This window comes from Sciurus carolinensis, chromosome 17 (genome assembly GCF_902686445.1).
Source record: "Sciurus carolinensis chromosome 17, mSciCar1.2, whole genome shotgun sequence".
Lineage (NCBI taxonomy): Eukaryota > Metazoa > Chordata > Mammalia > Rodentia > Sciuridae > Sciurus > Sciurus carolinensis.
In genome coordinates, this window is record NC_062229.1 from 4,672,077 (window position 1) to 4,688,439 (window position 16,363).

At 55.5% G+C, this 16,363-nt stretch overlaps 1 protein-coding gene across 1 annotated transcript in view; it reads left to right on the forward strand.

The window, feature by feature from the left end:
* LOC124968983 (rho guanine nucleotide exchange factor 18-like) overlaps positions 1 to 16,363 on the forward strand; it is a 34,698-nt gene that overhangs the window by 16,886 nt on the left and 1,449 nt on the right. The window contains exons 4-11 of the mRNA XM_047531811.1: positions 6,899 to 7,170; positions 8,002 to 8,152; positions 9,212 to 9,326; positions 9,988 to 10,045; positions 10,377 to 10,421; positions 11,043 to 11,120; positions 11,822 to 11,924; positions 12,081 to 12,222. Coding sequence (XP_047387767.1) covers positions 6,899 to 7,170; positions 8,002 to 8,152; positions 9,212 to 9,326; positions 9,988 to 10,045; positions 10,377 to 10,421; positions 11,043 to 11,120; positions 11,822 to 11,924; positions 12,081 to 12,222 — 964 coding nt within the window. The remainder of the gene's footprint in view (positions 1 to 6,898; positions 7,171 to 8,001; positions 8,153 to 9,211; positions 9,327 to 9,987; positions 10,046 to 10,376; positions 10,422 to 11,042; positions 11,121 to 11,821; positions 11,925 to 12,080; positions 12,223 to 16,363) is intronic.

The following is a 16,363-nucleotide window of genomic DNA, read 5'->3' on the forward strand; positions in this document are numbered from 1 at the left end:
GGGAGACTCTGAAAGCTTAAGGTCCCTGTGCTTCACCAGGCCCTCTGCTGTGTGGTTGAAGCTGGGACTAGAATTGAGGTTTTGACAGAGGTACTCATGACAACCTCCAGCCTGCTTCTGGGGCAAGGCCCCCTTGGGGTGGGGGATGAGACAGCTAGGAGAGTAATCCTGAGTAGGAAGGGGCTGCGTTGTAGCCTCATTATCACAGCTCCACTCCAGCTCTGCCAGGGATAGAGATGACCAAGTGGTGTGAATTGGATTCCCTGGGAGCAGACTCAGAAGGAGTTGATCTGAGATGGTATAATAGTCCACTTTTCATTGCTATAACAAAATACATGAGGAAATTAATTTATAAAGAGAAAAGGGTTATTTTTAGTTCATGGTTCTGAAGGTTCCCATGGAAGACTGTGTGGCCCCATTGCGTTGGGCCTCTGGAGAGAGTGGCACTTGTGGTAGGAGTGTATAGCAGAGGAAACCACTCACCTCACAAACCAGGAAGTGGAAGGAGAGACCCAGGATCCCACGGTTCCCTTCAATGGCCTGCCCGCAGTGACCTAAGGACCTTCTACTAGGCCCGCCTCGAAGGCTCTGACACCTGCCAATACTGCTGTACTTGTCAACGTTTCACATGACCAAAATGCCCAGCAGGAACAACTTAGAGGAGGAAAAGCTTATTTGGGCTCATGATTTCAGAGGTTCAGTCCAGGGTCAAGCGGCTCCATTGCTCTAGGCCCTGGGCCTAGGCAGAGCCTCACGGCAGGAGGGCGTGGCAGAGGAAAGCCAGGAAGCCAGGAGGGGGCAGTAGGGGGACAAGATATAACCCCCAAGGTGATGGTGCTGGGAAGTGGCATGGAACCTTCCAGAGGTGGGCCCAGTAGGAGGTCCCTAGGCCAACTGGGAGGGTGCCCTTGGAAAGGGCTGTGGGATCCAGTCTACAATCCAACCTCCCCCAACTACGGCAAGCCTGGAACCTGCCTAGTGGCCACCAGTCAGTCCTCTAGGCTGGCCGTCAGGATACGGCACTCACGATCTACTCGTTGCACCTCCTGCGTTGACTCAGGAGCTTTTGGGCAGCACCTCACATCCAAGCCACAAGGCCAAGCTGGGGGCCAAGCCTTTATTTAGCCCGTGGACCTTTGAGGGACACTCTCCATGATCAAAGCATCACAGGACCAAATATCAATGATATCCTGTCTGGAGCACCTGTGGGAACAAGAGGTCACGTCTCGAGAGAGGAAACCAAGCAGTCCTTTCCAAGGGCACCTCCCAGTTGGCCCAGGGACCTCCCACCCAGCCCACCTCCGGAAAGTTCCATGCCACCTCCCAACACCATCCCCCTGGGGACCAAGCTTCCAACACAAGAACTCGGGGGACACACCACACGTAAATGGTAGCAGATGGCTCAGCCTTAATGTCCCCATGTCCATCAGCCATTCCTGGTGGGCTGCCCAGGAAAGCATGTGACTCTGGGCAAGGGGCTCGGAGCTGACTGCCTCCCCCACCCCGGAGTCTGGGGATCTGGGTGGCGTTTCACAGTGTGACTGAACTGAGGAAGGAGACTCTGTCACGGTTAGACATACAGGGCATCCTGTGTCCACTCATTTACAGAAGGGGACGCTGAGACTCGAGCAGGGTGAGAGCTGCCCAGGCGTCGGTGGCCCAGGGGAAGTAGCCACAGCACCCGGGCTGGTGGAGCCCTAGCCCTGCCCCCGACCCACGGCAGGACCCACGGCAGCAGGTGGTCAGGTGGGAGGCACAGAGAGAGGAACTGTGGGCCCCGGAGAGACAGGGAGACCATGGAGGGAGGCTCCGTCCCTGCAGCTGGCCTGTCCCTCTTCTGCATCCCAGTCATCGTCATCCAGTTGCCCGCCAGAGCTGAGACCTGGCCTTGTCCTTATTCCCTCCCTCTCTCCTCAGCCGCTCAGTCCCTCAAACGCGGAACCCTGGTAGCCCTCAGTTCTGTCCACATCTCCCTTCTGCCACCACCCTGGTGGAGGCCACCATGATGGCTCACCCTGGTGACTTCACGGGTCTTCCCTGGTTCCCCAGCCTTCGTCTCGGCCCCGAAGGTGGGCTGTAGCCACCCCGCTTGCCAGGCTCCCCACAAACACCGGTAGAAGCTTCCGGCTGACCCACTGATGTTCTCATTCTGGCCTCTGTTGGCTGTCCCCTCCTCCGGGAAGCCCTCCCTGATGCCCGGTGGACAAGGACAGCTGTCCCCCTCAGTTCTTCCCTCGCCCACTGCCTGGACACTTCTGTCATACTTGACAATAAAAGCTGGGTGCAATCCTGTCTTCTCCACTCAGCTCCACGAGGACAGGAAGCTGATTCCATCTGGGGCTGTCGTGGACTTGGAGGGCAACAGTACGCCCATTTTGGGGAAACCAAGGCCCAGATAAGCATAGGAACAGGGCTGAGGTCACCTGAGCTGAGGAGAGCCACAGCAGGGACGCAGACCTTGGCCGTGGTCTCCCTGAGGCAGCCACTGGAGAACCATCTGCCTTACTACAGGTTGAGGATCCCTAATGCAAATTGGGGCCAGAGATGTTTGGATTTCAGAAGTTTTCCTTTGGGATTTGGGAGTATTTGCATATGGGAAGTGGGACTCCAGCTCTGGGAATGGGACCCAAGTCCAAACATGAAGTTCATTTAACCTCACAGACACCTACACCCGAGGGTCATTTTATCCACGATTTTTAGGGTCTCTGCATTTTGCCGTGACCTGACATGAGGTCAGGGGTGGGATTGTCCACTTGTGGCATCAAGTTGGGGCTCAAAATGTCTCAGATTTTGGAGCATTTGGCCTTCGGGTCAGGGCTGCTCAGCCTGTATCTATTTACTGGCCATCTTATTTGAAATCAAGTTACTTTTTCAAAATACTTCTTTAGATGTTGATAGACCTTTATTTTATGCATTTATTCATATGTGGAGCTGAGGATCGAACCCCGTGCCTCATACATGCTAGGCAAGTGCTCTACCACTGAGCCACAGCCCCAGCCCTGACATCAAGTTCCTTTTAAACAGGGCAAAATGAGACCCGGGAAACGGTACGCTTGGACTCCTTTGATGAGTTCTTTCTTTCCAGTAGACACCATGACAGATGGCTACTTACACTTTTGAAATGAAAGTGTTTCCCTGGGTCCCCGAAGAATGGGGAACGCTGGGATGTTTGGCCTTCTGAGTTTGACTGGGAGAGCCCATCCCCCAGGGAGCCTGGATTTACTGCATCCTCTGTGGGTGTCGGGACCCACGAAGCGTTTAACCAGAGCCGGGAATGGCCCCCTGCGGGCTGCCGCCTGTCTTTTCTCTCCCAGGAAATAAGTCAGAAAATGGGCACAAGCTTCCAAGCGGAGGGTGAGCCCCCAGCTCAGGGTGCCTACTGGAGAGGAGCTGGACAGCCTGGGCCACAGCTGACCAGGCCCCTCTCCCCCCAGCTCTGGCCTGGCTCCCACCTCTGCCTCTGAAGAGGGAGGCCAGATGCAGGAGAAGGAGGGAGGCCCGGGCCAGGCCGAGAGGCTGTCCTGACGTGTTTATATTTGTGGAGGATGAAAACCAGAGATGTCAGAAAACCTTAGGGGGCGATGGTAAAAGAGACGGGCGTTGGGAGGAGGCTGTCCAGGCACTGGGGCTAGGAATGGAGTGCCCGGGGGAAAGGCCAGCGCCCAAAGGAGGCTGCCCTGGAAGTCACATCAGGCAGGGCCGGGCGGTCCCCAGCCCGCCTGAACCAGAGTCGTAGGTATTTCCATAGGACTGAAGAGGGAGGAGGAAGAGAAGGAGCCACAGGGAAGCAAAGGGGAGGAAAGGCTGCAGGAGAGGTGCAGGAAAGCCGGCTGAGGAGAACAGGGTGGAGGGTCTCTGGAAAGTTCCGTAGAACCACCCAAGACGCAGCCACTGCCTCTGGGCGCCTGCCGCAAAGCACTGCAAGCTGGGGTGCAGGGAGAAACGCGTCCTTCACGGCAGCCAGGTGGGGGCCACGCTGGTGTGGCCGAGGCAGGAGCCACACCGCACAAAGACCGCGGGCGGGGTCCAGACGGGGAACATCGTCCTGCCCACAGGGGGGAGCCTTCCGCCACCTGCTCCAACCGGACCAACCCGGAGGTCGCCATGCTCAGGGAGAGAGCCACGCACAGGCAGGATCCACTCACAGGAAGTCTCCGGGCAGCCGGCGCTGGGAGGGACAGGAGCTGGTGCTGAGGGGCAGAGCTTCGGCCGGGGGAGAGGAGAGCTCAGGAGTGGGCCGGCCACGGCAGCAAGGCCTTGTGAAGGCGACTAATGTCCCTGAGCTGGACATGCAGAAGTGGTCAGGACGGCAGTTGGGGATGCAGCTCGGCTGGGGGAGGGCTTGCCTCGAATGTACCAGACCCCGGGTTCAATCCCACAAAAGGTGAATAAATAATAGAGGAGGAAGAGGCCCAATCCCTAGAGAGACAAACGTGGACAAAGTGGCCTGCCTAGCCCCAGGCAGGTGGGGACCCCGCCCTCTGCCTCCTGTCGACCAAAATCCACAGCCGGCCCAGGGCCTGGCTTTGGGCTGGCAGGTATTTTCCATCTAGACAGGAAACATCTCTGGGAATGCCCCACACCGAGCTTTCGAGGGGCTCTGCATTCTTCCCTCACCTGGGAAAGAGGGACTCAGCCCCACCGAGCTGTCCCACCCGGCGTAGGTCACCAGGTCAAGCAAAATGAAATTGCAAGACACCAGTTAGACTTGAATTTCAAATATTGCCGTGTTTGGGATAGACTTATATGAATAACGTATTTTGCTATCTGAAGTTCAAACTGAACTAGGGGTCTTATGCTTTATCTGGCAATGCTACTGTGGGGGCTTCCTATGGGATTTACAGAAGGGGCGAGTTCTTCTCAGTGGCCTGCTTCAGGACACCAATCCGCAGAGCCCATCAGGGCTGCCTGAGATCACACAGAAGCCTAGGTCCACGTCTCAGCATTGGCCTCCTGTGAAGCACCCACCCACCTCCCCACCAAAACCTGTCTGAGGACAGTCCCAACAAAGACAGAGAAGGGGCAGCTCCTATCTTGCAGATCCTGACAGCCTAAAGGAGGCCACCTTACCAGCCTCAAAGAGTCGGGAAGGTAGCCTAGAGGGCATTCCCAAGCTGGGTTTTGAAGGATGCATAGGAGCTCACCAGGTGATCTCCAAATGGGTTGAGTGCAAGTAAAGGAGAGGAAAAGGAAAGAATGGTAAATAGCACGACTGGGAGGAGGAGAGAGAAGTGAAAGCCAAAGACATAGAGACAAAAGAGAGGAGCGAGAACAGCCCATGAAAAGCCTAGCACTTGATTTTTAGCAAAACTGAGTCTGAGTCTAGCTCTGCTGTTCATTGGCTGTGTGGCCCAGGGCCGGTCCTTTCTCCTCCGCAAGCTGCAGACTTCTGATCCAGAGCGTGGAGGCACAGCGCCCCCTGGTGGAGCCTTCCGGGGATTAGAGACCACACAGGTTTGGGTCAGGGTGGGAAATTCTGGTAGCCTCTGGGCGTTGTTCGCATCTGCATCTTCGGTGTCTCACGGTGCCTGGCACCTCACTGCCTCCCGGGTGGATTGGAGATGAGGGCGCAAAGGGGTCAGGTAGGAGGTGGGCGAGCTTGCAGTGTTTCGTGCTGGGCTGAGGAGGCTGGGTTCCCCTACCCTGCTGGGGAGAGGGAGTGCTGAAGGTGCTTCACAACTCAGTTTCAGACTCCACTGTGGTGGGAGGTGCCTGTGCTGAGGCTAGCGGGAGGTGGGTAAAGTGAGCAGCTCAAACCCAGGGTGCAATACAGATCAAGCATCCCTAATCCGAAAACCCAAATCCAAAGCGTTCCAAAAACTGACACTTTCAGGAGTACTGACCAGACCCCAGGAGTAGAAAATTCCACCCCTAACTACTTGGGACAGGTCACAGCCAAAACACAGGTGTGTCACAAATAGTGCATAAAATGACTTTGGGCTGTGTGCATAAGGTGTGTGTGAAACAGAAGTGAATTTCATGCTTAGATTTGGATCCCATGCCCAGGTTAGCTCACTGTGTACATGGCAGTATTGCAAAATCTCAGAAAGCCTGAAATCAGAAACACTTCTGTTCCCAAGCATTTTGAATAAGGGATGTTCAACCTGTACTGTCATTATGTAAAATTCAGGTAATTTATTCACCATGGATCACCTTGCATTATTTTTGAGTTTTAAGACATTGCATTAAAATATTTATCTGGGCAACTTGTTTTTTGGCCCCCACTTCAATTTTGTGCCCAAGGCAAATGGCTCACTATTGCTGAGTTGGGAGGGATATGTAGGGTCCCGGAGACCTGCAAGGAGACCCTCTAAGCAGTCCAAGAAAAAGACCAGGAGCTCCGAGGCTGCCGGAATTGCAGCGTTGGCATTAGCAGTAACCTGCCTCCATACAGAGCTTTTACAAACTGTTCAGACATCATCTTTCTTGTGCCTTAAAATAAGCTGAGGAGTCCGAGATCAGGTCCCCAAATCCAGTTAGGTAGGAAAAGTAAGCTCCAGTGTCCTGCCGCACAGTAGAGTGCCTATTGTTTACAATAATTTCATGTACATTTTGTGAAGAGCTGGAGGAGAGGAGTTCAAAGCCTCTGTTTAAAGAGATGAAAGTGCTGATTACCCTGTTAGATCATTACACGTTGTATACATGTAGTATTGTCACACTGTACCCGTGAGTATGTACCGTGATCGTGTGTCACCTAGAAATAAACACCAGCTGGTGAGCAGGACAGAGGTGACCGTGCACAATGATCAGATGGGGACGGTGAGGTGTGGCCCTTGGGGGACAGTTGGATGGGAGGGAGATAGGCAGGGCCTGGGTGCTGGGCATAGGGGTCTTATGGCCAGGAGAACCTGGCTTTGCTGCCCCGGGGTCAATGCCTCCTTCTCCCACCAACCAATAGGAAGATGGTTTTCCAGGACGGCTCAGCGAGAGCACAGAGGACGTCAGTCTGGATTTGGGAGCCCTTCAGGGCAGCGAGTATCTCCAGGACCTGGGTCTGGGGGCCCCTTCCCATAGCCAGCCTGGGGACGCCACGGGCAGTGGCCCCCCTAACAAAGAAGGTGGAAGAGCTTCACCCTTCTCCAGCTCAGCAGGGGCCCAGGTCCTGCCTCGGAGACGGAGGCGGAGACGGAGCTGGGAGAGGTCCCGGAGCTGCTCAGAGAGCTGGCGGAGGTGAGCCCCTCTGCCCCGCACCCCACCACTGCACACTGTCAGTGCGCCCCGGGACAAGGCAGGGGTCTGGGAAGCCAGGGCCAGGTTCCAGCGTACCCTGGTGCCCTACTCCTGCAGCGTCTAGCTCCAGGGCCACGAGGGGTGTCCGCGTGGTCAGAGGCAGCCTGGACACGAGCCTGCACGAACGCATGTGCATGCAGACACACACGCACGTACACACACTCACAGGCATGCAGAACACACTGCGTGCACTAGTGTGGAGCCTGTGAGGGCACACGAGTGTACTTGCATGCTGATCAAGTGTGCGTGCACAAGCCAAATCCAAGACTGCGCTGCACACTGCAGGCACGCTTTCCCGAGCACACCCATGCACGTTCGCCCTGTCAGGCCCACGTCTATAAGCTTGGAAGCCTATAAGGGGTGTGGTTTGCACACTGCCTGCACACATATGCACCACGTCAGAGAGGCACTTGTGACCCAAGCACAGATACGTGTTCGGCTCCGTGCACCCCACAGCAGTAGCAATGAAAATGAGCCCTCACCACCCACCCTTGTCCCTCCATCCTCCCAAGTCACCCCAAATAGGAATCCAGTCTGGGCCAAAAGTTGCATCTGCCATGCGAATGCAGCTTTGGCAAATCTAAGGGGCTTCCCGAGCACCACCCTGCTGGTGCAGACCCCTCCCGTGTGGGGAAGTCTGACCCCTCTCTGTGGCCTACACACCCCTCCCTGACGTGGAAGGGCCCCTGCAGGTCCCCTCAATCCCTTGGATGCCTGGAGCAGTGGCCAGGTGAACAAGACTGAAGCCCTGATATCTCCCTTCTCCCCCAGGCTCAGCCTCGATGCCTCGGCCATGGACACGGGACCCTCTCTCCCTCGGACGCTGGCTAGCCTTGCTCTGAATCTGTCTGGAGAGGGGCTCAAGACTTGGACCCAAGCGTGTCTGTCTGGGGGCGGGACCCCAGCAGAACCCCCGGGCAAGGTGGGTGTAGCTTGCAGCTGCCTGCGCAACAGCAGCCCTCTAGGGCTAGAGGCCTACTGCGGGTAGGAGAGCATGCCTCACCATAGCCAGCGGGACCACTTATGAAGGGGAGTCCATGGTGCAGCCCAGGGCTCGGGCGTCTCCCTCCCTGCGAGTCCGGGCCATGCTCTTTCTGTGGCTAATAGCAGAACCCCACAGACCAGATAAACGGTCAAAATGTCTGTTTGGACTCATGATTTGGGAGGTCCAAGGTTAAGGGCCTGCATCTGGTCATGGCCTTCTTGCTGCCGAAGTCCCAGAGTGAGGTAGGACTTCACATGGTGAGAGAAACGGAGCATGAGAGTTTCCTGGTGTCTCTCAGTCTCTCCCTCTCTCTCTCTCTCTCTCTCTCTCTCTCTCTCTCTCTCTCTCTCTCTCTCTCTCTTCTTATACAGCTACCAGGCAAGTTTAATCATGGGGGCTCCACCCTGGTGATCTTATCTGACCCCGGTCACCTCCCAAAGGCCCTGACTCTAACGCCACCCTGGGATTAAGTTTCTGTCCTCTGAGTACCTGGCACTGGTCATAGAGTCCAGCATGGGATGAGGAGGGGGAGGCCACACTCAAGCCATAGCAGTATCCCGGGTCCCAGAGGACCCCCGTGGTGGGCAGCCGTGGCAGCTAATGAGAAGCCCAGCCAGGCTCCGAGGACCTTTGACGGGCTGCAGTCTGCAGGGAAAGGGAGCCACGGCTGCAGCTGGGAAGGCTCCACTCAGACTCGAGTCCCGCCCACAGCTGGGGGACGTCTGGCTGGGACAGCGTGGCCCGTGATGCAGGGGGGCATTCCTGCTGCTGCAGCTTTGGGTCGGGGGTTCCAGTCCACACCTGGGGATCTTCAGCCAGACACTGTGGCCATGTCAGTGTCCCTTGGCTGGGGGGAGCTCCTGACTACAGCTGGGGCTGGGGCAGTTGTGTCCCCAGGTTCTGTGACGGTGGCCCTGGCTGTGCGTGGTTGGGGCCCTCGACCTGGGGAAGCTGCCTGCAGCCAGGCTGTCTCAGGGCCGTGCTCATTTCCTGCAGGAATGTGGCAGCCCCCAGCAAAGAGTGAGGTCAAGGTCAGTTCCCCTGTCCTGCGATGAGATCAGCTCCCTGGAACTCACTCCTGGCTTGGAAACGCCAGCCCCACCTGTGCAAGGTAGCCTGCCCCGGGGTGTCCTTCATTCACACCAGGTCTGGGAGGGGAGGGGACAGGGAATGGGGCTCCACTAAAGGGTCCCAGGGGAAAAGGCTGGGGGAGGGGCTTAGGGTGCCCTGGGCAGGAACTGGACTGAGGATCCTGCAGGCCCAGAGGTGGGAAGGCACCTTCCACATCTGCCCTTCTCTCTCCCTGGGTCCTCAAACCAGGGTGACTCACCCATTTCCATGGCATTGCCACACACCCTGGGTCTCCCCTGCTCTCTCCCTCTCTCCCTCTCCCTCTCCCTCTCCCCCCTCTCCCTCTCCCTCTCCCTCTCCTCCTTTGTCTCTGAATCTCCCGTGTCAGTCAGACCTCCTGTCCAATCCCACATGGGCCATGTTCAGGCAGGCCTGCGCCCCTGAGGCTTTCTCTCTAAGGTGGGACAATAAGCGAATCTCCTCAGGCCACTAGAGTTTGCTGAGCTCAAACACACGCATCATCTAAAGTCAGAAGAGCTCAGGGAGCTGGGGACACCTTCCTCCCTGGCTCTCTATCCTCCTCCCGCCTCTCCTCCCTGAGAGCAGCAAGTCCCATCTGGGTGGTGTCCAGTCCTGAGGGGACTGGGTGGGCAGGAGCCCGGCTGGACCCTCTCACCTCTGCCCCATGGGGCTGCTTCTAGGCCTGGAACCGCCTGTGCTGGAGTGCCTGGAAAAGGACCATGTGGAGCCAGACCATGTGTGAGTGTCTGCCCCGTGGCAGGGGTCGGGTTAACTGGGGTTGGGGCCAGGGCAGAGGGTACAGGGGAGCAGCATGGCTGGTCATGTGTCCAGGGCCAGTCATCTTCCCACCTGGACCTCATAACCCGGGACTTCTCTCCCATACCATCCTTCTCCCGGGGAAGGGACACAGGGCCACTTGGAATGGGTCTTAAGCTGGCACTGGGAAGTGGGTTGGGGCTCCCAGAGAGGGCCTGCAGCAGGACCCACGGCCTGCCCAGTGCTCACGGCTCATCCTGGGGAAAGCGTCTAATGGGGCAACTGCGGGCCCTTTCCTCCCACCCCGCCCCAGGTTGATTGTTCAGCAAGTGCTTCAAGAACTTCGCCAGTATCATGGGTAAGTGGGTCAGGTGCGAGGGAAGAGGTGTGGGGTAGGGGTGGACAGGTACAGGGGACCGATGTAGAGACAGGTTAGGGAGAAGCGTGAGGAGCACACGTTCAGGGGAATGGGTATGAGAGGACAGGTGGGGCAACAGGTACAGAAGTGGGCAGGTGTGGGGGACAGGTGCAGGAAAGGACGGATGTGGAGACTGGTCAGGGAGAAGTGTGGGGAACCCAAGTTGAGGGTAACAGGTGTCAGGGGACTGGTGTCAAGGGACAGGAGTTGGGGTAGACAGCTTGGGGGACAAGTATAGAAAAGTCAGGGAGCGATGGGGAAAAACAGACAGGATCCGGGGAGGAGCCAGCTGCCCCGAGCCGGGCAGGCAAATGAGGAAGAGGGCCTCCTTCCTCAGACCCTGCCGTCCGTCAGGGAAGGTTCCCCTGGGGATGGTCTTGCCTGGCCCATGCTCAGGTCTCTGCTGGAAACCCTGGCAGGATGTCCCTGTGAGCAGGCCCCAGTCAAGGACCGGTGGGCTCTTAGACCTGGCATCTGTGCCCGGAAGCCCTGGGAGGGGGCAGGGCAGGAGAAGCACCCAGGCAGCTGCTGACCCAGGCGTCCGTGCCTCTGATCCTGCAGGGCCCGGCAGAGGGCTCGCCTGTCCACCGGGCCTGGGGGAGCCCCCTCGAGCCTCACCTGGTTTGAGTTCCTGTCTGAGTAAGTGTGAAGAGCTGCCGCAGGTGGCTGTGGCGGGATGGGAGGTCCCTGTGTCAGGACCCCTGAGCACGGACTTTAACCTAAGCAGCGATAGAACTTTGGGCATAATCCGTTGTGGTGACAGAGGATGGGGACCACGGACAGGGCCGAGGGTCCCCGGCTCCCTCTCTCACTCACACATTCACTCAACAAAAACATTTATAGATACTAGCAGTGTCCCAGGAGCCACATGGGCTTGAGGGGTGAGTCTCCCTCCAGGGGACAGATTCTGCCAAGGCTGGAAGTGAGGTGGCTTGTTTGTCACTGGCTTTATAGATATTTATTAAACGACTGTGAGCGGGCAGTCATTTAGGGGAGGCGTGACAGTGACAGCGTTGGTGGGAGGGGCAGGATTAATGCCAATAAGACGTGGGGCAGGTAGGTGATGGGTATGGATTAGAGGGAGGGGTCAGAGGCGGAGGGAACCTCAAGCTTGAGACTATGTTGCGTTCTCCTTTGCAAACCCAGACCCCTTAGCGCCGGGAACGTTGCAAAACCTGCAGATGTTTGTTGAGTGAATGAGTAAGGGAGTCAGGGATCCTGCCGAGAGTAAGGCAGGATTGGGATGTCACGGGGTGGGGGAGAGTCCAGGTGGATTCCAGGAGTTGCCTCAGAATGGCCCGCAGCCCCTTTCTGACCAACCTTCCCCACCCCCATCCAAGGAGCGAGGACGGTGCCAGCAAGAACGAGAAGAATGAGAAGAGTACCCGGGTGAAGCGTAGTCTGAGCTCCCTCCGCAACCGGGTCACCAGGCAGAAGGAGAAGGTCAGGGGGCTGGGCCAGGGGCTCTCTTTCCTTCTCCAGCTCCGCAAAGTGCTCTTGACCCAGGAGCCCTGGGATTCAAGCTGGGGCTGATGCACAGGGTATGAAAGAACCAGCCCTGACAGAGGGCACCCTGTGACCCACCTCCGTCCCATACAGGGGAAGAGCCCAGCACATGTAAAGGACAAGGCTCAGGATGCTCGGGAGAGGCGGGAGTGTGTCAACGGACACCAGCTGGTGCGAGGAACCTTCTTGGGTCACTCCAGCTGCCCCCTCTGCAGCAAACCCTTCCTGAGCTCTGGTGAGTCCGGCGGCCCCATCCAGCCCCTGGATGCCAGCTGCTCTCTCTTCTTTCCAGCCTTCCAATTGCTCTCTCAGCCTCCCTTGCTCTGTGGAGCCTCACTCCATTGCACCCTGGTCCTCTGCAGCCAGATCTTGGTGGCTCCCTGGAAAGAACCAGGGATCGGGCACCGAGGACAGGGGTCCTTGGGTTATCTGAGAACTGGCAAAATCCTCTTTACGTACCAACTTTGTTATGGTAAGAATCCTCCTGCAAAATCTGGGCTCTGAGAGGGTATTCCTTTGCGGGGGCTGCCGTGATAAAGTACAACATATCTGCTGGTTTAAACATCAGAAATTTATCACCTCACAGTTCTGGGGGTTGAAGTCTGAGATCAAGGTACCCCCAGGGTGCAGCTCCCTCTGAAGGTGCTGGGAAAGGATCCACTCGTGGCCCCTCTCCTGGCTTCTGTAGCTCTTTGGCCTGTGACAGCCTAAGTCCAGTCTTTACATGATATTCTCCCTGTGTGTATGCCAGGGTCCCAATTTCCCCTTTCTATGAGGACACCAGTCATGTTGGATTAGGGGCCCCACCCTACTGTACTGTGACCTCATCTTAACTGAGTATATCTGCAGACATCTTATTTCCAAATAAGGACACATTCTGCAGTACTGGAGGAGGGGGGGGGTTGTGACATATGAATGGGGGGCAGGGACAATGGAACCCGTAACAGGCAGTTTCTGACCTGGAGCTCTCCATGGTGGGGATGGCAAGGGTCTCTGCTCAGAAACAGTATCAGGCTCCAGAAGCTCTGGAAGGAGAGGACTCTGGTTGTCACTAGGATTTAGAACTTTGCTCTTTTGAAATCCTGCCTGACTTTGAAGGGAATGAAGAGGTTGCCATAATTGCCTATTAGAAAGTTGTGTGTGTGTGTGTGTGTGTGTGGTTTGTATCCAGGATCCAAACTGCAGACTGTTTGCAGGTAGAACTCAGGCAAGTTCAAAGTTCCTGAACCTCAGAGCTACTGACTCTTGGGGTCAGGTAATTCTCAGCGTGGAGGGCCTCCCTCTGCATTGTAGCGTCCCTGCCCCTCTCCACTAGATCCAAGAGCAACCATCTTGTCTCCAATTGTGACAATCAAAAATCTCTCCAAACATTGCCAAAGGCCCCTATGGGGACTTTTGTCCTGGGCAAGACTCAACAGGCTAATGAGATGCCCGCAGGCTCTAGAGTAGACCCTAGGGTGACAATGTGGTGACAGCAAGATTCTCCACCCACTGGGCAGGAGCTTCCTCCGGACCTGAGCTGCAGATTTTTTATTTCTTGACTCTGCTTGCTTCAGACTTGGGTTTTTCCCTTCTTCCTCGTCCCCCCTCTCCCCAGAGTGCTGTTTTGCTGACTAAGGGGCTATGGGGGTGTCGCTGGTGGCTGCTGCTGTCAATGGTGTCCAGCTTTGAGCTTTCTCTCCAGGAGGTGATCCCCAATGAGCTTTGTGATACATGAGCTGTCTTCAGGCAAGGCTTGCATGAGCTTTGCAAAGGTCTTGCATGCACTGACAACTGTAGCATTATGAGGCCCTTAATTTTAAGCAGCAGGTAGCTTCCTGCTCCTCTTACATTCTATTCTCTTCTGCAGGGACTGGGGTTTGTTGGATCTTTATTAGGCGTCAGATTCAAGGGGCAGGTGAGATGTCGTCAGGAGGAAGGGTGAGCCCAGAAATCCAGAGTCAAGCCTGCATGCACAAAGCAGGTGCCAGAAGCCTGCTGCCCAGAGCACTTGTTGGCACAGGTGCAGCCAAATCCCCCACTTAACACCGGCACTGCTGCTTCCTTGTTCATCATTGGCCTTTAATTTTTGTTTCTGCTTTTCCTTTGCTTCTCAGAAAAATCCTGAGGTCTCTCAGCTCCATTTTTGTGTCATCAAAGGACTTGTGTGTCTTTGTGGTCTACTCACCTGCAGTCTCACTGTCATTTGGGGACTTAGAAAAACTCACTGAGACAGATGGAAGTAGAATTTGCATTTTAACAAAATCGCCCAAGTGTTCTGTATGGTGTTGGTTCACTACATGCTAGCTCTTACTCTAAGGCAGGTTTCTCCACCTCCACCGCAGACATTTGGGGCCAGCTCATTCTTTTTCTTGAAGATCTAACCTGCGCACTGCATGATGCAGTGATGTTGATTGGCACCTCTGGCCTTTAGGTCAACTCAATGCAAATAGCAACCTCTTTTGCCCTCAGTTGTCACCATCAAAAATGTCTCCTGACATTATGAGATGCTTGTGGAGGCAAAAATCACCCCTGGTTGAGAACCACTGTTCCTAGGACTCTTCCCATCCAGACATGTTTTCAGCCCCAGTGTCTGCAGTCCTCTTAAAACATGGCTGGTGTCCCACTTTCAGGTGCACTCAGGGTCAAATCCAGCTCTTGGTAGGGCCTGCAAGCTAAGAATTTATTTTTTAACATGTTTAAGTGGTTGGAAATGAATATTTTGGGACACATAACGTAGTACAAAATGCACATTTCAGAGTGCCTAAATAAGGTTTCGTGGATGTACAGTCGTGGAGGTTTTCACGTGTATTATCTGTCACCACTTCCAGGCAGCAGTGGCAGCACTGAGTAGTTTGAAGCGTGGCCTGCAAAGCTGGAACTGTTTACTGGCAGGCTTGCCCCTGAGCCAGGTTATCCAGCAGCACACCAGTCAAACCAAGTGGGTGGCTTACCATGGCCTGCAGATCAGTAAGTCCCTTACAAATAGAGCCTTTGAGATCAAGGAAGATTTGAATTTGTGTAAAAGAAGTGCTGTAGGGAGCACTTGGCATGGCGCCTGGTGCACAGAGGCCATGGTACATGTGTCGCCTCCACCCCCTCCCTATCACCATCATTTTTGGGTTTGCTGTTGTCATCTAAGGTCTTTCACCAGTAAGAGGCAAGGCAAGCATTTAAATCACGTGCTTTGACCGCGGCCCTCTCTACACCTGGGTCAGGAGACTTGAAGCACCAGAATGTGCACCTCATTTCCAACAGGTGCCCCCAGTTATGCCTCAGAGGTATTCGAAGCCAGATGTGACTGTCCTGTAGAGGAGCAGGCTGGCAGTGTGGTAAACAGAATAGAGAATGGATTGCGCTCAGGTAATTAGGGCAGGTAGTCTCCAGGGGAAAGCCGGGATGCTTTCCCAGACACCAATCCATGTGGCCCTATTCCCAGTCTCAACCCTTAATGCCCTTCAGGGTCTGACCCCACCTGCCCCTCCTCTCCTCTGTCACCACCCGGCCACCCAGACTCCGTGACCTGCTCACTGAGAAGGACTAGCTGATGAACAAGGTCTGTACCTTTATCCAGTTCCTTAGACCTGTTCCCTCTCTTGACCTTGAAGACTGGACTTAACCTGAGCGCTCTCACTTGGGGGCCTGTGCCCCACAACCACTTCCCTACTAAGTGCTCTTGACAACATAACCATGTGTGTTGATGTGAATTCGGTTTGGGGAGATCTTTTTGGCCTGTTGACCAGCCTGGACTTTTGAGAGTCGCTGGGCTGGGCTGGGTTACTGCCCAACTGCCACACCTGGGGGTGGGAAGGGCCTGAATTGGACAAGTAGCTTCAGGGCTGGACTGTGGTGGCACCTGGGGGAACTGACATTGCAGCAGCATCCAGCATGTCTACAGCTGTCTCATAGCACCTGGGGGTGGGGGGGGTCTGGAATGTGTTTTAGATTCTCAACACCTGTTGGCAGGTGTCTGACGACATCTGTAATGGAAGTATCTGGTGTATGTTTTGGGGTAACTGAGAGCTCCCATATAGGGTCTCTTATGTGTTTCTGAGTGTCCAAAAGCTTGTTGAGGGCATCTGATGGCTCCTAGGTGGAGGTGTCTGGTACTTTTGGAATACTTGGCATGCTTTTTAGATTCTGAATGTTAGTTTTTGAGATTTCCAATGGATCTAGGTGGGGTGTCTGACGTATTTCGGGGTGCCTGGAAGCCTGTTTGGAGAATTTGGTGGTGCCTGCCTGGGTGTCTGTGTTTGGGATAGCTGATGCCACCTGTGTTGTGGTGTCTGGGAACACCTGTGAGGTATATGACTAATTTTTACCAGATCCACCTTTCTGTTATCTATGCTGCACCTTGTCAACAGATCCTGCCCTCTCCAATTCTTGCCACCAGAGGA